At 32.5% G+C, this 23803-nt stretch overlaps 1 protein-coding gene across 1 annotated transcript in view; it reads left to right on the top strand.

Moving 5' to 3' along the window:
• The first annotated feature begins 6904 nt into the window (after positions 1–6904).
• Positions 6905–23803, top strand: part of LOC108910387 (E3 ubiquitin-protein ligase MYCBP2-like) — a 56273-nt gene continuing 39374 nt past the window's right edge. Inside the window, exons 1-7 of the mRNA XM_018714974.1 lie at positions 6905–7156; positions 7866–8123; positions 8175–8323; positions 8378–8606; positions 8758–8941; positions 17960–18129; positions 19590–19829. Of these exons, the coding sequence (XP_018570490.1) occupies positions 6905–7156; positions 7866–8123; positions 8175–8323; positions 8378–8606; positions 8758–8941; positions 17960–18129; positions 19590–19829 (1482 nt within the window). The remainder of the gene's footprint in view (positions 7157–7865; positions 8124–8174; positions 8324–8377; positions 8607–8757; positions 8942–17959; positions 18130–19589; positions 19830–23803) is intronic.

The raw sequence follows: 23803 nt of genomic DNA, 5'->3' as shown, positions 1-23803 counted from the left end.
TTTGAGCATCGTAGTTCTTCTATGATTCATGTTGGTAGGTCTCACTTATACATGACGCGCGCACAGGTTTAAAGGAAAAAAGTGTTTCGTAACAGTCCGTTACTACTTATTGATAGCCAGCCAGTTCATTTTGTGACCGAACCAATCGCGCTGTGGGTAAAAAAAAAGAGTGGCGGGTGGGCCCCATCATAGAAGAACTACGATGCTCAAATAATTGAGATTGATCTTCCTTACAGGTAAGTCGATCGAATCTTACAATTATTTTTCGCATCTCCGTTCTTCTATGATTCATGTTGGTAGATGTTTAGAGTAAACAATTAGCGCGATTAAGTGCAGTCAAAAAAGTTTCTAAATTATGCGCTATTTTATAGTTTTATGATAAAAGTTTCTCAAGTAAAATAAGAAGTACTTATATTTTATCAAATTATGATAATCAGAAGCATTAGTAGCTTCTTCTGCTTACTGTTTTCATATTTGATCTAAATTAGTTTTTAAAACAAACTTTTTTTTTCGGTTTTCCTTTATTATTGACCATATATTACTTATTATATATCATACATTATATATTACATATTATATATCAAATACTGTATACCATACACTATATACCACTTTCTATATATCATATATTATATACATATATACATGTATACACGTACATACATATGTACACACATATTTTGTTATGCCTAGATCAACATTTTCGTTTCGAAGAACAATGTAGCAATAATGCACAATTCCGGTTCATTTTATAATAAGAAAATATTAGAAAAATACTGTTTTTTTACTATAGAGTTCGACAAAAGATCTTTCTGAAATTTCTCTTTCAGTTATCCTTTTGACTTGAAACTGTTATATTTTCCAAATTGTTTATACTCCATCTGCTTACGCAAAAGTAATGAGTGAAACGAGTTTAGGTTTTATATCTTTTTACAAATGGTACCATTTTCAAAATTATATTTTTCACAAAAGAAGTAGAATCAGGTTAGGATTTCAAGTCACGGAATACTTGATGTAGGTTTTCGCAATAACCTTAATTTATAGGATGCTTTTAGTAATTATTAAGGGCGGAATAAGAATGTTGCTTTTCAAACAAAGTAGATACTGTTTTAAATTCTTTTATGTAAATACACCAATCTTATATTTACATATATTTGGTAGCAAGCATAATGTCCTTTTTTCTTTTCTATTTCTATATCGACCAAAAATGTTGGTGATATCGATGTTTTATTGTGGTCTCCAAATGGGAGAAGTAAACCAAAGTAATTCATAAAGAAAAATAAATATATTTACACGTGTATACATTCTTTTTTTTTGTTTATGGAACATCGTCGCTCCTTTACCAATTTGGTAATGTGGAGGTACTTGCAGCTTTTTAGGTTTTAACTGAGGACTGGCGTAAAGTACAGATTATACATTCACGAGGATTATATATACATTCTTTGATACTATGAATGCTTAATGGTGATAAATCACGAATTCCTGGGGATAGAATTTTTATCACCTCAGGACATCAGAAAGATTATAGCCATTAATATGTACTAACCCTAGCCCTACTAAACTTTGCTACTAACAGCATGCACAATGCGTCACAAGACCTGAGGGAAGCAGATTGCAGCACCGCTTTTTCCTTAATGATGGTGACTGCGCATGCTCGGGTACTCATGACATAAAGAGGGTGCAACATTTAAACCCTTTCTATATAAATATTATTACAGAAAAAAGAGAAGCAATAGGTTTACATTTTCAAGCTAATTTAGATAGAGTACCATTGGGAAATAAAAGAACTGTAGCTATTTGAAACGTTTTGAATTTCGTCTTGATATTTTGTTTCAAAAACATCAGTAACTATTAGTATGACCGAAATTTTTACTTTGGACTTTAATTCAAATTCAAGTCAATGTATAGTCCACTGACATAATAGCTATAAGACACATATAAATGTAGTTCCATTTCGTGATATTTGATGTATACTTGTTATATAAGTGTGATATTAATTATTGCTTTGATTTGTGAAAACCAAATTTTTCTTTGATTCATAGCCCAAAGAACATAGCTATAAAGTTACAGTATGTTACATTCTTAAAGGAAACCGTTTTTTACAACTTTGTCTCTGAATGGCTTTGGTATATGGCCATTAATTGAATACCTCTTCCAACTTCCAAGTAAGATGCAGTTGCTATATTCATTTTACTAATTGGTTTAATATGTCCATGACAAATTAGATTATACATTAATTTTCAGCTAAAGGAAGCACCTAAATGTCTGAACTTATATTTTAAACTTCCTAAACATCCTATTGATTTTGTCTGTCGTTGATGTAGTTTTTAGATAGTATTATTTCGATATTGCTTGTACTAATATAATTTGTGTATTATACCTTCAAATGGCATGTAGTTTATCTTAACAGATGTAAACTTTTTGATTTGTTTGGCCACAATCAACAAAATTCCATACTTGGTAAATTATATATTTATATGTACAGACATATAGGTACTTAGATATACACTGTAAATAAATATATCTGAGTGAAATCCATTGAGTGACATTATTGAACACATTTTCAGTCAATACTGGGCACCTTGACAACTCTACACATTTTTGATAATATTTGAACCGATAGTTTTACTCATAAAATTTTAGTTGTATTTACTCATACTAATAAAGGAAAATTTCACTCAATCGAGTGGACAGAAATTGATACATTATTGAGTGAAATTGAGTGAAAATAGGTCAAATGTTCCTTACAGTGTATATTTTTTAACTTTTATAACTTTCGTACGCTTCTTAGGTTGTAACACTGGTTAATATTAACATTTTATTCATACTATCAAGTTACTCTTCATCTAACCTAATACTTCATTTAAGGTTTCGTTACGTAATTGCTTCCTAATACTTCATTGAAAGTTCCCTTATTATCACTTAATTTTGTCCTCTCCTCAATTGTTATTTTTTCATACACTGTCATAAATGAAACAGTATGTATAAAAAAACAAAACTTGATCGGTCTTTTTTTTTATATACTTATAATGAGACAGAGGAGTTGCTCAATTAAGTTTTCTATAATAACATGTCACTCTGATGCTCATGTTTGATGATAGTGCCATCCCTAGTAATCGAATGTTTTTTTTTGTTTATATACACATACGTAGCTACATCTATATAGATTATTTTAATCAAATTAAATATATAAGGTGTTATTAGAAAAACTGCTTGTATAATTCACATTAAGTTTCATTGTAGAATAGTACCTCTGAGTGACAAAACAATGCACTCATTTTTAGATTTCATGTACTCTATTTTCAATAATTTTGTTTTATCTACATCAAAGGCTCCTTTTACCAGTAAACTCTTCTTCACATCGCTCTTCTTATTCATACTGCTCACAATTTTCGCCCCTCCCCCTTTGTTTTTTGGTATACTCTCTTAATTTTATTACTCGCCTTTTACACTGTTTAATATGACGTAACTTTAAAAATCCACTTTGCGTGTATACCATGGTATGCAGAGGGTAAAAGTAGCAGTAGAATTACACCCAAATGTCTAAAACAAGTTATGGGTGACATGGTTAAAATAACTACTAAATGCTTAGAGATAGATAGATAGACTTTGCATGTAAAAAGAGTGAAACCCACACTTTACATGTTTCATGAAATGCAGACAAAAGGTCAATACGACTAGACCTTATTTAGTCGAATTAAAGCAATCGCATAGTGCCCCAAAATATTCTGCAAACAAATTGTCCGTGGTCAAAACACCAAAAACTGCTAAGCCCTTTTTACAGTCAAAACGACCGTATACTGCCCCAAATATTTGGCAAACAAAAAGTTTGCGGGCAAAGTAGTTAAAACAACTACGATATAACTAGCTAGACTTTCCATTCAAGGGAGTGAAAACCACTCTCGACATGTCACATGGAATGCGGGCAAAAAACCAAGCGGCTACGCCCTATTAAAACGGTCAAAACGACCGTACTGCCCCAAATATTTGGCAAACAAAAAAGTTTGCGGGCAAGGTAGTTAAAACAACTACAATATGGCTAGCTACACTTTCCATTTAAGTGGAGGAAAACCACTCTCTACATGTCATATGCAATGCGGGCAAAAAAACAAAGCGGCCACGCCCTACTAAGAGGGTTAAAACTGGTATAGTCTGCAAACAAATGTTCACTGTCAAAATAATTTAAAAACAACTACAATATGACCAGCTAAAGCTAGACAATCCACTTAAGGTGGAATTTGCATTTCAATTAGTCTAAAAACTCTGCTCTGCATGTACCATAGTATACGAGCTAGTATTATCAAGTCAAGGGCGGCTAACAGAAAAATTTTAATGAATTACCTTCTCATCTGAAATGGATAATTAATATAATACTTCCCTTACGTATGATTTATCTCGGATTCATGGACATTCTTTTCTTTTGCATAAATACACTACACAAAGCACAATTATACACAAAACAAATAGGACCTGCACGTGCGGCACAAATAAATGAACTGGCTGGCTATCAATAAGTAGTAACGGACTGTTACGAAACACTTTTTTCCTTTAAACCTGTGCGCGCGTCATGTATAAGTGAGACCTACCAACATGAATCATAGAAGAACGGAGATGCGAAAAATAATGTCAGATGTGACGGTAAAATATTGCCACAACGAGTTTAATGGGAACGCCCCATATATACAAGCGGTTAAGCAGTCATATTTCAAATAAAATATGATTCAGATTGGAAACCTTTATCGTGCGTCGAGTGTACATGATAGTTAGTTAGGAACACCCTGTATATATACAGGGTGTAACTTTAAGTAGGGGTTAGTTTTTTACAGATAATTTGTGTTTTAGTGTACTATCAGCGTAAAAGATGCTTAAAACATGACCTATTAAATATAACAATTTCTAAAACCGAATATTATCCCATGTTACTACTTATGATTAAAGTTCAATAAGTAGAATTCTGCCCTACTTCGCAAGAAGACCATATGTGCACATATCACAGTTTAGAGAAAATTGCAACGAGATATTAGGCATAGGTACTTCATTTGGCTGTAATTAATTTACTAATTAAGGTAATAACTTGATATTTTCGGTAACGGCAAATGAAAAACAATGTATTTCAAGAATGTTAGAAAACATTCCAATTTCAATAAAAACATCACCATATATATTTAAGATTTTGCTAGATAAAAATGCCCCGTATGCGCAGTATGTGCTACATTTTCAATAGAAATTAAGAGAAGAACATGTACATCGTATACATGATATTTTGGATGTTTTTACAGGATATTTTTTAAAATTTGTAATATATTATGTTGCAAATAATGTCTAATTGTTGTTTAATTTAAAACAACGCATGTGAACACATACGAATTTAATTTGTTAAAAACATCGTAGTATTTCAACGCTTCTGCTAGAGAAGAAAGCCGTATGTGGTCACATGCGGCGTTTATACTACCTACGAGTATGTACCTCCTAATGAAATACATGCACCTAAGTCTGCATCAGACACATACGATATTTTTTACTAGTATAGCGACGAAGACACACAATATTAGAAATTTAAAATGTACCAATTTTTAAATTTAAAGAAACAAAAACGATATTTTTGATATTTACAGATGGGCCATGTAGATTTCGAAAATGTAATTATCTCAATTTGTCATAAAACTGCACATTCGGTCTTTTTCCGAAGTAGGGCAGAATTCTTAGAAACAGCAAATACAAAAGTTCAAGAAAATTTTTCAAATTATAATAAATCGTTTAAAATTTCAAATTTCGCAAGTAAATCGGACTATCAAAAACCAATGATACCATGGCCCTAAATTAAACCACCGCAATACAATATTATCCCAAGAGAGATTGTCGATTACAATCAATTTTTTTCTCAAATCCCAAAATAATTCAAAAATCAATATTTTGAATCTCAAGCTCCCAGACAAAATATTCAATCACAACATACGAGTATAACCAAGACAAATGCCTCAACAAAAATTTCACACAAACAGTAAAATTTTTGGAAAACTACTGTGACATTATCACTTCGTTCGTTCGTCGGCAGCGAAGTGCGCCTGTCACTATAACGCTTGATTGGCGGTGGTCACCTCGGGTGCCAGTTTCTGTTTACAATGCACAAACACCACTACTCAGGCAGCTATAGTGAAGACACAGTGTATCGAGGAGTTTAGAGAGAGAGTAAGACTTCACACAAGAATAAAACTCACACTTGATAAATGTTTACATTTAACATAACGGTTATATACTATAATATACAGTCCTACACCATCACTATAAAGCTAGGGTTAGGTTAGTGACAAGCAATTATGGTGCTAAGCGGCAATCTCATTCCTCTCCTTGGTGCGTCTGTTCTGCAGAAGCGATGGAACAGAACTAACTCTAGCCCGAATCACCTATGTCAGGTTTCCGGTCACCTCAGGAGACTTACGCAGTAAATAGGCTCGGAACTTGTTTACTTTGGTGGCTGCACAGCTGCTGAACAGGATTGCTTGTTGCGACGGGTGAACTCCCCTTTCAAGTTCAGCTCGACTGCCAAACTCCTACTACGTATGGCGGCGGCGGCGGTTTGAAGTCTTCCCAAGCTGGAAATCTTACCACTCGGCGATCTTCCTGATATTGGGCTACTAACTGACTGGACTGCTATCGTTGACCAGTGGCTGTTGACTGCCTTTAGATTCTAACTTGCCAGACAACCTAAGTGCGCTTGCGCTTGCGCTATAGGATTAATTTAGATGCAAATATCGGTGCTGAATTAAACATTATTTAAATAAAATAGAAAATAACCATGCGGGGCGTCTCAGAACCCCGTCTAAAAATCAGTTCGTTACACCACATCCAGAACAAAAAAAATTGTAAATCTATGAATGTAAACCCTTCGCATAAACTAATATCAATGTCAACAACATCGCACAGACCTGTGCCGAAGTTTCAACATACATTCCAGTTAACAAGATTAAGAAATGGGATATGGCACAACGTAGAGGAAAACGCGACTCAAGAAGATTACTACCAAGAAAATTACTATCATGAAGAACAATTTCGAGAAATTTACCAACCGTCTTATCAATATTATGACCCGATCATTCAAGAACACTATGACGAAGAACCAGAAAACTCTCAAGAAAATCCAAATTTTCCTGCGACTGTATACCAGAAAAGTCTTATATAGAATCCGAAGGAAACGAATAAACGCCCTTTAACAACCCTGCCTATTACTTTACAACGAAATTCAAAATTCACCAATGAAATTAATAATAGAAAAATATTATCCCTCTTTTGTATTTGTGTATATAAAACCGAATTACAATCTTGTGTTGGTACAATAAATGCTCGCTGTAAAGCAGATATTCCAATCTTCACAGAATTCAATTCCGATATTAATTTTTCTGAACAGTCTACTCGTATGTAATCCGGATAGATCGATAAATATTCCACCTTATTCGATTAATGCTCACTAAGTTTTGATTAGAGAAATTTTCATACCAGCCTGCATAAGTACTTACCAGGATGGTTATGCTACTATAGAAATTTATAATCTCTGAAGAGGCATAAATTGTTGATTTCGAACAACTCCTTCCTGTCGAACCCTTGCTAGAACATTATGATTCCTACAATTATAAAATTAAATTTTTGTACGTTAAATTTTAAAGAAATTAAAACATCATTCAAAACGATCAATCTATAGGAAAACAAATCTCACAATTTTATTAAAAATGGTACTTTTTTTATTAGAAATATTTTTATACTTTACACATCAGGGAACGACATGTATGTATAAGTATACTCTAAGTTATTACTTAAAATAAATAATTTAAGTAATATTTCCCCAGCTTCTTACAGGTTTTATTTCTTAGGTTATTGTCCATATAGTTCAAGCAATTCGAAAAGAAACTGAAAGAGTATATGAAGAATGGGAATCAAATTTGTATTCATCAACTGTTACAGCCGATGAAATAACTACAAATTCGGATACTTATTGCTTTGAAATGTTATCCATGGTATTGGCGTTGTCTGGTAGTTCTGTTGGTAGGGCATATTTATCCCATCAATATGGTCTTTTAAAAAACCTTTTAACATTATTACATGCTGGAAGTGCAAGAGTACAACGCCAAGTAAGTTACTATATTTGTTTCCAGTATAATTTTTAAAAATGTGTTTTTAAGGTCACATCATTATTGAGCAGAATGATGGCTGAAATTTCCCCGGAAACATTTGCTAAAATAGTTGGAGTAAAAACGTTGCCTGCAAAGGATTTTAACATTATTACTGCAACAAATAAAGATCCCGATTCTGGAAAATTTGATATAGATCAGTATATATATTATAACATTATTAATAAAATCGATTGTTATTGGAGTACTTTTAGGTTAGGAATTTTGGATGTATTTCTTAGCGTTATTGCAAAGTCTTTAACGTTACAAGTAAAAATTAGAGGCAAAAATGGAAATATTGGGGTTTCTAAGGAGATAAATACCATTTCATTATCTACTTCAATTAATCCAAAGGATAACCCACTTGAAAAATGGTGGTTAAAAGGACATGTAAATAAAAATCTTGCTGAAATAATTATTAAGTTAATTAAAGACATGGCCTCAGTAAGTACCTACTATAATTATTTTTATCTTTTTACAGTAGGACACAATCTATTTTCTTCGTCATATTTATTGAATATAAGATTATAAATTCTTATAACAAAATGGACAAAAACTATATTATTGATATAATTTACCTAAAATTATTTTTTAGGGGAAAATGTCCGAAGTTTGGGCAAATATAACAAAAGGAGCTATAGCAGAAAATATTTTAGGTCTTACTTACCTTAACGACGAACAAAAATTACCTAACAATTGCGTGCAGACAACAACCTTATGGCTAGCATTAGCGTCACTTTGTGTTTTGGATAAAGATCATGTCGAGAGATTAAGTTCAGGTACTTACCTATTAAGAAATAATATATATCGAGATGGAATAAAACTGTTTGCTAGAAATATTAGAAAATTCCATTACACCGAAATTTCGTTATTTTATTTTGTTTTTTTTTTCGGAAATTATAGAAAAAATATTTATAATTGTTATGGTCGTTAGTATCCAAACTTCAAAAGCCTACAAAAATAATTAATGGTATTATACAGGTAGACGATTATTGTTAATGCCTATCATTTATTGTTAATAACTGTCGTAGCATTGTTCAATTCACTAAACAAGTTAGGTTAAGTTCATTCACGTTTATTTGCATACCGTGTGTCATTTTACTTTAAGTCCCGGGATACTCTGTGTATTAAGCGTTAATAAAACAATAATACTAGTTTGTATACAAAATAAGCATCTGGAAATAAGAGATACGCTATCTATTTATTTAAATATTCTCAAACATCTGTAATTTTAACTAATAAATCAACATTTTATTTTACTTTTTTTATATTATTTAGTTTCATTGCCCAACAGATTACTATAATTAAAGAACAATATTTTACTACTCTAGAGTTTAGATAAGATAGATTATATGTTACAATACAAGACGACCTAATTAAATGTACATAACAAGAATATAACAGGTTTACATTGCAAGGAACAGAAGCAATTAATACTGGGTATAACGTAAAGGTTGGAAATAAATTAAACGGTGAATTTTTTGGTTTAAAAAATATTTTTTTTTCATATGAAGTTATGCTCTACGGATTTTCTTTTCCGAGCTACAGGGCGCTAAAAAGTTTCAAAAAAATTAGTTTTTCTCCAATAACTTTCGAACATTATAAGATAATAGAACGAAATTTTAGCCTTAGCTGAATTTGATAATCCCCTAGTAACAGGAAAAAAATTGACTTTGTAAGTTACTTAGTGGCGTGCGTACGGATTGTACCGTAAGGTTTTTCGAAGAAAATTGTTGTACGCCACTGGCAAAAACATGTTTTTAATGTTTTTTATGATCCACATTTTATTTTAAACAAAATTACCCTCTTGCGTTTTATTTGTAGCTCTTGTAATTTTTCCATAAATAAAACTTTCGTAAATACCACTGCTAACATAGGAAAATAAAAATAACAAAAACATTATGAAGTATTCTTTGACTCAGCCACCTAACATGGTCAAATAAGCATTGAAAAAAAACTTTTGATATTAAAAAATTAAATTTTTTGAAATTTTTTAGCGCCTTGTAGCTTGGAAAAGAAAACCCGTAGAGCATAACTTTATATGACAAATATTTATTTTTTAAAATAAAAAACCCACCGTTTCATTTATTCCCAACCTTTACGTTACACCCCGTATATTACAGATGTAAAACACTTTAACCCACCGAAATTGATATCACACGTACCAGAAAGCTATATTAAAGTTATGTATAAAAAGGTGATTTAATAAATCTGAATTAGAATGTGGCAAGTGAAAAGTAGAGGGCTGTAGAGCTATAGCGGGTGTAAAAAAAATAATACAATAGTTTTGTTTGCAGGCTTCCGTGGCTGTCGTTAATGGTTGAATGGTTTCCGGGCTGGTTGCCACGTCGTCGATTTACAACTCGACGTTTCGAGAGAGACATATGTCTCTCGAGACGTCAAGAGTTGTAAATCGACGACGTGGCAACAGGCCCGGAAATCATTCAACGAACTAATACAATAATTTCTGCAACAAACCTGGTGAATCAATTCCATTGTGTCAGCAAATAGAGGAATTTCAGACTTTATTGGATTCTGCGATGTTCAAGAGAATGTATATTAAATTAATTTCTAAGCAGGTGGTAATCCTAGCCCCTGACAGGATAAATATCAGACGTTTTAAAATGAAGAAATTTTAAAAATGTCCATTGTATTCTCTCCAAGTTTAACTTATCTACATTGTAAATAGATGTACATATTATACTGCAATATTCCAGCCTAGATCTAACATACGAGAAATAAAGTGTTTTAAGGGCTTTAGCATTATTGAAGGTATTATAGTTCCTGATGATAAATCTAAGTATTTTAATTGCTGACGATTATATATTTTCAATGTGAGCTGAATATGTCAGCTTCTTATCGAAGGTAACTTCTAAGTCTTTAATGATTTCATATCGCTATAAAATGCTTGTTGAGTTAAACGTGTAACAAAAAGACCCAAATGCTTGTTGTTTCTCGTATAGGTCATAACCTTACACTTTGATACATTCACATGAAGATTGTTATTAATTAATCTGACACCAATGTTCAATTCTATTCAACTGATTCTGGATGTGAATGCAGTTAGATACTGGGTCAATTTTAGAAAAAATCTTAAAATCATCAGCAAACATCAAAGTTACAATTAACAATATAACACAAGTCATTTATAAAGAGCAAAAACATAAGTGGGCCTAGATTAGAGCCCTGCGGTACTCCTGACACTGCCAAAAATTTACTAGATCTGCAACCGTTGTAAGCATAATATTGAACTCTATTACTCTAGTAAGAAATGAAAAACTAAACCGAAATGTGTTTAATTAGCAAAATTTTATGATCAATGCGGTAAAATGCCTATGAAAAGTCCGTATAAACCACATCTACCTGCCCATACTGATCAATAACTTCAAATAAATACTGGGTAATAGAAGGTTTGTGGTAGCAGATCTCCTTTAGATAAATCCATGCTGATATGGTGAAATGCAGTTAGATACAGAAGGATATATTAGATTATTAGATTAGATTAGATTAGATTAGATTAGATTAGATTAGATTAGATTAGATTAGATTAGATTAGATTAGATTAGATTAGATTAGATGTTTTATTTTGTTTTGAGACAATTACAAATTGTATAACAATAGTCACTTATACGTATAGCAGATATTTAAAGTAAAAACAAATGTAACTTAACCTAGGAAGCAAAAAACTCACCCAAGGAATAAAAACATTTGGTCACTAAATATAATTTTAACATTACTTTAAATTGATAAAGATACTTTATCTTGTCTTAATTCAAAAGGTAATTTGTTAAAAATTTTAGGCCCCAAATAATTTAGTGACTTATTGGTAATTGACAATTTAGAAAAAGGTACCCGAATATTATTCTTATGCCTTGTGTTTACACCATGTACAGAGGCGCAGCAACCGGGGGTGCCCTGGGTGCCCGGGCACCCAGTGTCCTACATTGGGCACCCAGCGACTGGGTGCCCAGACCTCTTAGTCGCATAAATATCTAGAACCAAATATTTCAATATACCAATATACAAAATAATAAAAATATCTATTAACCAAATACCCAAAAAAAGGTAATGCTAAATCGACAATACATTTATACACAAAAAAATCATAAACTTAATACACTAATATATACCGTAGAAGCACCAAACAATATTTGGGAAATTTTCCCTCAATTACACCGCCTACCCCCCCCCCCCGCTTTAAAAACATAAATACACATATCAAATATAAATAACGAACTTAAAGTTAAAATTTTGTATTGTTTAAAAATATCTCTACAGGTATGTTCACTAGGTACACCAGCAATATTGCGCAAAATACGCTTCTGTGAAATAAAAACAGAATGTGAGAGGGTGGAATCACCCCAGAAACAGACACCATAACGAAGACGCGATTCTACTTGAGCATAATATAAATTAATTAACTGATTTTTTAATAAAATTGTTTTCATGTTTTTAAATAAAAAATTTATTGAACTTAAAGTGGAAACGAGATGGTTGCAATGCACTTTCCAATTAAGGGTTTCGTCGAAATAAATTCCCAGAAATTTAACACTGCCTAAAGTGTCATTCTTAATGACACAGTTATTAATTTTTATTGTTAGGTCGTCACATTTTCTCTGTCTATTATGAAACCTTATCATTTGCGTTTTATTTACATTTAAATATAAATAGTTCTGATTAAACCATGCACATATATTTTCAATCGTTTTATTAATACCGATGTTAAGATTTTTATCCGAGTTACTTGAAATAATCAGAGATAAATCGTCGGCATACATGGTAAAAGCTACGTTACCTATTACATTTTCTATTGAATTGACATATAAAACAAAAAGCACAGGTCCCAGAATAGAGCCCTGCGGTACTCCCATTTCAATTAAGCTATAATCAGAATTGATCTCATTCAAAGTATCGGAATTAATGTGTTGTATAGAGACATATTGTTTCCGAAATTTTAAAAAACACAGTAACCAGTTCAACGGAACACCTCTTATGCCATAATCATAAAGTTTGGTAAGTAAATTATCGTGATTAACGCAGTCGAATGCCCTACTAAGATCACAGAAAATCCCGACAGGGCACTCGCCTGCATCAATACATCTAATGACTTCTTCGTAAAAAGAGTGTGTAGCTGTTATAGTGGACCGCCCTGAACGAAATCCGTGTTGGTTCTTAGTTAAAATTCTTGTTTTGTTTAAAAAATTTGTCAAACGTTCTAAATAAGCATATTCAAAAATTTTTGAAAAGCTGAGAGGAAGAGTAACTGGTCTATAGTTTTCTAATGATAAACGATCACTTTTTTTAAAAATAGGGAGTACTTTTCCCACCTTTAAAGTGTCGGGAAAGATACCGGTTTGAAAGGATAGATTTACTAGATACGTTATAGGCTGCATTATCACTTTTAAAACACGTTTTATTAAAAACATGGGAACGTCGTCTGATCCTGCGGATTTCTTATTTTTTAATTTATTTCTTAATAAATTTAATAATTCACTTTCAGAGAAAGGGTTTAAAAACAAAGTTTGATTTACTATTTTAGTAACACACACTCTATTATCAACGTTATCAGCAGATATATTCTCAACAATATTTTTTGGTGTATTAATAAAAAAACTATTAAAAGTTGAAGCAACCTCAACAGGATCTTCAATTGTTACTCCATTATATTTTATTGATATATTACTCCTATCTTTCTTTTTGTTAGAAATTTCATTTACTATATTCCAAGCTGCCTTTACTGGATTATCCGAATTATTAATTTTATTTTGGTAATATTTTCTTTTTGTTTCTCTAATTGTAGATATATGCTTATTTTTAGCTATTTTATAGACAGGAACTAAATCGGCATAATTTGTTTTTAAATGAAAAAGAGTTTTAAGACGAGAGCTAGATCTTTTGACTTCATCATTTACCCATTGTTTACCGGAGTTATTTACCTTAAAGTGATGCCTGCGTACTGGAAAGAAACTGTTAAAATAATGTAAAAATATCCTATTGAAGTAATCAAAAGCCTCATTTGTTTCAGAAAGCTGGTACATATAGGACCAATCTTCTTCATACAAAGAATTTTCAAACTGTGCCAAATTGTTTTCATTGTAATTTCGTCTCATATAGGTTTTATTACAAGAAGTTGGAACATAGCAATCTAATTCAAAAAGTATCGTTCTGTGATCAGAGAAAGTGTTGTCAAAAACACAACATGTTCCTTCGTCATGAAAGTTAACGAAAATGTTATCAATTAAGGTAGAAGTGGTGTCTGTCACTCGAGTAGGCCACTCCACCACATCCTTCAAATTAAAACATGAGAGAATTGTACACAATTTTCTAAAATCAACATTACTAAAAGCATCAAAGTTAAAATCCCCACAAAATTTTATTTCATTATTTCATTATACAATGACTTTTCAAATACCTTGGCAAAGTTGTTCAATATACCCCCTCTTTCCATAGCTCAGAAAACGTTGCAGTTTTTAAGCAAAAGTTAAATATTATTAATTGGTAGTTCTAATTCTAAATTTATTAATCTAATAAGGTATCACAATTACCCGCCATTTTCGGCCAAAATCCTTATAGCCAACTTTGAAGTATATATAAGATAGAATCTTCAATATATGTATTTTTGTAGAACAAATATAATTTTAATACCAATATGAAAAAAATACGTTTGTTTTTGTTATTTTGCTGAATTTACAGTTATATCGCACAATTTAATTTTCATGTATTTAAGAAGCTTTTAAGTTTTAGAAAATGTAGATCACAGTTAGTATACGAGTATAGGTATATATAATAAGAACAATCTAGAAAAATTTATTTTCATATACCTGGAGAAGAGTTTCAAATTTGTATCGCCCTAACTAAACTTGTTGAGGTTACCAAATTTAACACAAAAATGACTTGAGTAAAGTGGGATGCATATTTGACCTAAATGATTTAGTATCCGGTAGTAACAGGCAGTCGTCATTACATGGTAGAAGATCGTATAAAAAGCATTTTTACCGTTGATGAAAAAGTAAACATCTGAAATGGTGAGAGTAGAACACGTTCCTCGAATGTGATACATCTCTTTAATTATAATTATGGATCTGCCATTTCTTTTTCATTATGTTAATTATTTTCATTCCTATGTGTCTTAATTGGCCCTTTAATCTACACCAAAAAATTATGTGAAATTTAAAATATGTTATGTTTGTAGTTACCTTCGATTGTGTTAAGTACAAATCTAAAAAATTAAAAGAAAATCTGTGTAATTTTCTATTGAATTTAGAGAAACCTTGATAACTTGATACTTGACGTTGATTATTTTAACGTTGGGAAATTAACCTTCAAAATTTCAAATGCGATAACGACGAAAACAATTGGCAATTGGTCCACCTTTTCAAAATAATAGATCTCAGTTTTAAATGTCGGCATCTATTTTTCTTCACACTGATGTTTCTATCTTCCCTGTTTCCTTTTACTAAATTCTCGGAACCGTAAATTATATAATTACATTTAATTTTTCATATTCTAGAAATTTTTCATATTCTATAAATTTCTCACCTTTAGAATTGTGTCTTCAACCAAATCAAGTATAACCTAGAAAGTTTTAGAAAATGTCAAAATGTAAATATTACAGAAATGAGTACCTATATTAACATTTAAGAACTGAATTGAGATACGAATAAGGTAGGTGAACTTTCGTAATATTGCCCCCACTTAGAACCGATTGTCCTGATCATGTTTACTTTACTGTCACCATGATTGTCTTGATCAGATGTCAACCTTCCTATGTGAACAATCTTGAACTGGGAATTTTTCCGAATTCTATACACTATATTATATAACTTTGTCACAATCTTATAATTTCAATGATCTGTTCTTAGTCCTCTTCGGATTATATAACCACACCTTGTTGTTCTCTTGGAATCCTTGCTTATAGTAGGGTCATTATTTTGTCTATTCCTATCTGCTAACTTTTCTCGTACCAGTTTATATACCAACTTTATCCAGTCTTTCAGATGGAGAAGATAGTCATGTACCTAAATTTTCCTGTTGATTTAGTCAACTCGTAACAAAATCTATAAAGCAGACGTAACTACGTACCAAAATTTACACTGGGTGATGTTTTACCAGCGGTTTCGTGAATTTCCACTCTATGAGCAATCGCTTAAATGAATTATCACGACGAACGGCTGGTCACAGACATACTTGTGAAAATGCTCTACAGTTTTAACTATGGCAGGTAACTCTCCTAGTCACGCAGTAGTTCACCTCTTGCTTAGAAAGAACTTTACTAAAATAGGAAACCACTTTCTCATGACCATCTTCAACAATGTCTACAATCTCTCAGGGTCTATAGTATTTGAGAATCGAAGAAAAACTTGACATTGTTTTGTACAGATAAATAATTCATGGTTATTCTTAGTGAGTCGATTTAGGCAATTTTGGCAACATTCTTTATAAATTTTCAATAGTAGTACTTTCTTTAATTCATATTTGTCTTTAGCTACTGGTTATTTTCAGATTTTTAGTTTTGTGGGTATATCTCCGCACCAACATAAAAAATAATGAATAATGTAAATTGATTTCCTTTTGAAAAAGCATACACTTCTTGAACGTATCGTGGACATAATTTTTCAAATGATCCTGCAAATTCTTATCAAGTATTAAGATACGTTTTTAGGTCGTACAACACAATTATTATTACCATAAGTTTTTCAACTATGACTAGCGCATTTCAATGCTGAATAAGGAGGTATTTTAAAGTGATTATACTCAAGTTCACTGAATATCCAATTTTGTACAAATCGGATTTAGTTATGTGCATCTTAGGAATGTTCCCCATGGAACTAAGTATATACATCCAAATAGCACTGGTATACACTGGGCGTCCATATAACGTCAAGTTAGAATATACAGGGTGTTTCTTAATAACGTGCTAATATTTAAGGAGGTTATTCTTGAGTCCATTTTAAGAAAAAAACTTCATATGAACATATATCCTAAAGGTCTTCACTTTTGAACTTTTTTTTATGATAACTTTAGTATTACCCTAGATATTTTTTCAAATGGTACACGCCTTCTATTCTTCGAGATGCGTTTTCTAATGTACAAACAATTTTATTATTTTTGCCAGTGGTGTCTGTACAGATTTTGTATTGAATATTTTGAAGAAAAAATTTGTTATGCCACTGCTTTTTTTTAAATTAAAAATCATACTTGAAATCCTCATTCCTTTCTGAGCAAATGTGGTGTCTCAATTTTTTTTTTACGTTAGACGTACAGTTTTCGCATAAAAAAATAAAATTCATTCATTTGCATCTTATGAGAAAAAAGAAAGATTTATGTAACTTTGAACAATAATTTATTTAAGATAATAACTTTTAAACGTTGAAATTATGAAATTACAGTAATCTACATACATTTTGGAATGGTAAAAGAAAATTACCCTGAATAGGAGGCGTGTACCGAATTTGAAAAAATATCTAGGGTAATACCAGTTATAAAAAAAAATGTTTTTTCATAAAACTTTAGCACCCTGTAGTTCAAAAGTTAAGATTTTTACGACATATGTTCATATGAAGTTTTTTTCTTAAAGTCAACCCAAGAATAACCTCCTTAAATATTAACACGTTATACAGGGTGTTTGTATATGGACATCCAGTGAATGTCCAAATTTCAGGTGCTACGGATTATATCCTATTATGTCCTATAGATGTCAATATTAAGTTCATGGATGTTTGGACAAGGTATGAACCTGAATGAGATGTCTATATAGATGTTTGCTGTTTGATAAATTAAAATCTTAAATCTTTTAGGTCAATGGATACAATCGGATGGTCAACCTATGCCACCAAGACCAACATGCGACAATCACGACGATGACGACACAATTGCAATAATTCAATGCAACTTCTGTGGTAATTTGTGTGCAGAGTGTGATAGATATCTCCACTTACATAGAAAAGCCAGGAATCATCAGAGGCAGGTACAGTCCGTTATTTTAAATACAATTTACATACTGATCAATTGACTTAAAAAAAACAAGGAAAAAATAAGAATAATATTTAAATCGATATTAATGAACATGAAACTAACTAACCTTCAAGGGCTAAGTTAGAAACAATCATCAGTTATTGGATAGAGTAGACTTCAATTTTCGACGAGGAATAAATTTATGCCTGAGAGAAAACAAATTTGAACAATTTCTATAACTTATCAGTGCAAATTGTATGTTATTTCTGTTGTTTAAGTTGTTTGTTTTTCTATTAAATTATTCTTATTCCAACTTTTTTCCTGATCGTCAAGTTTTATATTCATAGACAACTTTTGATTTTTCGATAATTTTAAATAACGCAGCTACAATAAGTATTATTAGTTACTCGTATTTTTGTTCAAAATTAAGAGTAAGAAAAGTTTTACAATTAGATTCCCCATAAAGTAAAGTAGGTACTCAATAATTTTTTAAGTCCGTCCACAGGTTAAAAAATTCTGTCACATTTTAATCGTGCATCATCCTTATCAACTCTTTAAAATGCTTCAATTGAACTCTTCTTACTGTCGATTAATGCTCTTGGTACACTCACACCGTGTACTAAATTTGGTTTTTCTAAGTTCAGTTCATCCTTATTAACTCTTTAAAATGCTTCAATTGAACTTTTCTTACTGTCGATTAATGCTCTTGGTACACTCACACCGTGTACCAAATTTGGTTTTTCCAAGTTCGGTATAACTGACAGAAATTTTTTTGAAATTTGAAACCCCACTTTCAAGGCCTATAACTTCTCAGGGGTGCAGCTTAGTATAAAGGTAAGTTACGTTAAATCACCATATTTTGGATTGCCCTACATGCTCCTACTCTGTATCGGTTCTTATGCGATACACCCTGTATAACCACCTTATCTACAAGGAATCGCCTTCAATGGAATTTGGTATTTATATCGGTCGATACACTTTAAATTCAAAGAAATGGAACTTAAACCTCAATTCCTGAGAAACATTCTGAAGTGAAAATAATATCCAACTTAGTCTGTACTATTATTGAATATACAGGGTGTCCGCAAATAGTGGTACTTTGAGGGTAGATTAGTCGACTCAAAATAAGACAAAAATTTCATATAAACATGGGTCCGCAAATTCACCCTACGGGAGGTAGACGCGTTTGAAGATCGTCCAAAACGTATCCCTCTCCTTCAAACCAGTTAAAAGTAGTTATTGGCAAAAAACCATTTATTTAACGTCATGTTCAAACGCGCCTAGCTCCCGCAGGGTGGATTTGCGGACCCATGTTTATATGAAATATTTGTCTTATTTTGAGTCGACAAATCTACCCTCAAAGTGAAGTACCACTATTTCCGAACACCCAGTATACACATATTCTTCTCTTTACTATCCGTTTATCGAAAAGTTACTTTGAATGCTCGTAATTAATTTTAAAATTTCCTTTAGGTTTGTAAAGAAGAAGAGGAGGCTATTAAAGTAGAATTGCATGAAGGCTGCGGAAGAACAAAATTATTCTGGCTTTTAGCCCTTGTTGATTCAAGAACATTGAAAGCTTTAATAGAATTTCGTGAAGGAGGAACTAAAAAGAATGGAGTAGGAATAAGTGGAATATGTAGATTTTGTGGAGCTACAGGAAATTCTGGTTTACTAGCCATTGGGAATATATGTGCTGATCACGAATGTCAGGTACGATATCAACTACATCACTATTTTGTATAAACTTTAGTAGATCAAACATATCAAATGAGTAATGTTACCTTGCGGACGATAAGTATGTAGCAGAATCTGCGGGCTATGCTGCTTACCATGACAAGTGATCATCACTTGTCTCTTCTGTTAAATAGTTTTTTACTGGACTTTGCAAAATTTCCCTCGTGTTTGCTACTGGCTGTTTACCACAACTGCTTCCGACGGCTGGCGGCTTCTTAGCTTCCAAATCATTGAAAAGGCTAGTAGGTACATTATGGCGATTTTGCGTTCATGCAGCGTCCATTAATTTTGAGGGTGTTAAAATTGCAATTAATTATTGAGGTGCGCTATTATACATTTATTTAAACAAATTTTAAGAGCTCAGGGTGTTTCAAACCCATGACTGAAAATTATTTCATTACAAGTATTTCTAAATAATGACACTTACTAAAAATTATCGCCGATTTTGAAGCATTTTGGGGATTAAACAGCACAACTGCAGATAGAGGCAAGATTAGTTAAATCATGACATGAAATATTGGGACACCCTACATGATGTACTACCTTATCAGCGATTTATTCTTTTTCCCTACTTTGCATGTCGCATTTCTTACTTTGCAAATTTTAACGCCCTCCATTTACTTCACGTTTTTGTCTTATTTGCTCCTTCATTTTCGCCTCAAGCTCCACTACAGTAGCTAGTCTTAGCAGTGACAGGATGTCATTTTGCAGTGAATTTCTCTAATACTATTTTCACAGAAGTATTTTTTATTTATTTAAGTTCAAAATCGACTTGCCAAAAAAAGTTGTCACCAACATTCATGATAAAAATGACTGCGTGATAATAGGTTGTAATAACCTTCCATATTAATTAATCATTTTAATAGATTTTACAAATTAGCTCCAACTAGTTCAAGGTCAGGAGGTCTTTCTAGTTAAGTATATAGTGAAGATTTCTAATGTCACCAGTTAGGAACAAAGCTGATATAATTATCTTAATTAATGATATAGGTACAGGGTGTTTTCAAAACAATTAGCATAAATAATGCCGGTGAATCTACAACTAAAAAGAACACGTTTTATTGTATAAAAATGATCTCAATAAAATGTTCAGCCTTTAGAAGATGCAGCCTCTCAAAGTTTCCAAAACAATATGGAATAGCGACTGTAATTTGAAAACCAAAAAACTCATAATAGTCAAATTGTAAACAAGTTTTCTATTACTTCTCAATGATTTTTCGAAAATTTCTTGGAGAGAGCATCCCCTAAGTTATTTTGTGCTACAACTTTTTTGTTTGACGAAAATTGTATATTCAAAAGAGCGTATCAGATAGGCTGATTTATTTTAATACCGTCTTACCTTTTAGTTTTAAAACTAACCGTTTATTAACAAAAAAATTAAATTAGTTATTATTCATATTAGAAATATTTAGGTAGGCGATTGTCATGCTAATACTCAATAATTTTATTTTTTTTTACGATAACATGAGAAGAATTATGGCAAATAATTTTACTAATGGTGCATATGCTGACATGCTGCAAGTATTTTTTGAATGTCCATACTTGTGCGCAGCAAGAAGAATGTACCATCAGAGGTATCCAAATCTAATCATAGAAATTAACGTGACAGCCGCCGACTTCAATATTTCTTCGTTGTATTTGTGCGAGTTGTAATACGGGTACAATTAGGACGATCCCAACGACCGCGTTAGAGGTCCTTCTTGGGCTTCCGACCCATCCTACATGTATTGTGAGGGAGGCGATGGCAACATACCTAAGCATAAGAGACACATGTGGTTGGAAAGCAAAAGGACACGCTGCCATAGTCCTCAGGGCGGAGAGGGATATCCCAATATCTGACATGAAGGTCACGGAAACAGAGAGCCGGCTGAGGTTAGGAAGGAAGTATGTGATATATTCCCCCGGGATCCCTATACTGATGGGTCTCGGGTAGAAAACGAGTACTCAGGAACAGGAATATATCTGGAAGGCGGTGGTATTCAGGAATGTTTTTCACTGGATATGTATACCACAGTCTTTCAGGCTGAGGTTTTCGCTGTTTTGATGGTGGCAAGTAAGACGGTGGTAAGAAATTGTGTAGAAGAGAGGATAGTCAGGCCGCGCTGAGAGCAGTTAGCTCCACGAGGACAAGGTTTGCTCTTGTTTAGGAATGTGGAGACGGCCTGGAGTCACTGGTCAGACGAAGAGAGGTAGAGTTGGTTTGGGTTCCGGGCCACATGGATATCTCTGGCAACGAGAGAGCAGACCAACTGGCTCGTCTTGTATCGAGGGGGCCTGGCCAGGACCTGAAACAATCCTCGGAATCACACGAGGTAGCACTAACGGAGCCCTCAAACATTAGATTAAAATTGGAGGATGAACAGATGATGTAGGCAGGTCTATAGCTTTATATGTGGACAATTAGTCGAAGAGCCCTAAATTAGGGGTTCTGGCAGGCCATTGCGGACTTAGGATGCATTTAAGTTTAATAGGAATTGAGGAGTACCCTTATGCCCGAAATGTGGAAAAGGGGAGAACACCCCTGTTCACCTTCTGGGACACTGCAGCCTTCTGCAAGGGGATATGACTTGCTATAGACTAAAATCCTTGCGTATAACAAAGCGTCAAGAAGTTTCGAGGATCGTCAGAGGCAGACAGTGGATGGGACGGCGGGTAGGTAAAAAGGGCCCACTTGTGGCCTAATTGCCAGACTGAGGCTGCCCCATTTACTACTACTATTAAGTGAAGAGATAGTGCCTAAAGCGAACTTATTAGAAAAAAACAAAACGTAATGATAGTTGTATATCATATGAAATCTTGAAAATTAGAGAATGACGAACTATTTTTAGATCTAAAGACTATTTGAACATAAATCTACATTTTGTGATATATATATATATATAGCAAAAGGGTAGTCACGACTGAAAAAAAAAATAGTTTGTCAGTGTTTAACAAACAATTGGAACATTATTTCTCAACAATGCAAATTAAATTTAAACAGTTTTTTGTCTATTCGTGACTTTATTTTCGATTCTAATTACTTTTTATTCAATAATAGTTACTATAAACAGGTATTTGGTACGCCAATGGGCTCCAAAATTTCTCCTATTCTAGTGAATTTTGTACTTGATGATTTGGTTAGGTTTTGTTTGGCAAAGATACCTTTCAATATCCCTTTCGTGAAAAGATATGTAGATGATTTACTGTTAGCAGTCCCGCAGGATAAAGTGGATAATGTACTCAATATTTTTAATAGTTATGATGCTAATATCCAATTTATGTCAGAGAAGGAGGTGAACAACTGTATCCCCTTCCTAGACATGACTGTTCTTCGTGATCAACAAAACGTACTGCGTACCAAATGGTACAGATGAGTAGTGGTAGATACTTGAATTTCCACTCATATCAGAACTATAAAATGAAAATAAACCCGGTATTGGCACTAAAACATAGAGTACACCTTCTAACACATCCACTTTTTAGAGAAGACTCGTTGAAAGAGTTGAGGGGTGTTTTGCTTAACAATTCTTACCCAAAAAAAGTCCTTAATAAAATAATTTTCAGTTCATCTGAATTTAATAATCATTCTATTTCCGTTACAAATTTCGAAAATAATAATAACAATAGTGACATTACTGGTATTAGTAATAATAATGATCTAATTGTTTATAAATCTCTACCTTTTATACAATCATTAACTCCAAAATTAATTAATGTTTTTAAAAATTTAAATATTCGGTTTGCAAATAGAAATATCAAAACTGGTTCAGAATTATTTTCCAAAATTAAATCTTCTGTTAAAACTCTTGAAAAATCCAATGTTGTTTATAAAATTCCATGTTATAATTGTAATAAATCTTACATAGGTCAGACTTCTAGAACCCTAAAAGGGCGCATTACGTCACATAAAAGTGACTGTAGGCTTAACAAAAAATCTTGTGGACTATCGGAGCACGTTGTCGAATCAGGAC

This window comes from Anoplophora glabripennis, unplaced genomic scaffold (genome assembly GCF_000390285.2).
Source record: "Anoplophora glabripennis isolate ALB-LARVAE unplaced genomic scaffold, Agla_2.0 scaffold802, whole genome shotgun sequence".
NCBI lineage: Eukaryota > Metazoa > Arthropoda > Insecta > Coleoptera > Cerambycidae > Anoplophora > Anoplophora glabripennis.
This window is presented reverse-complemented; position numbering and strand designations above follow the sequence as displayed.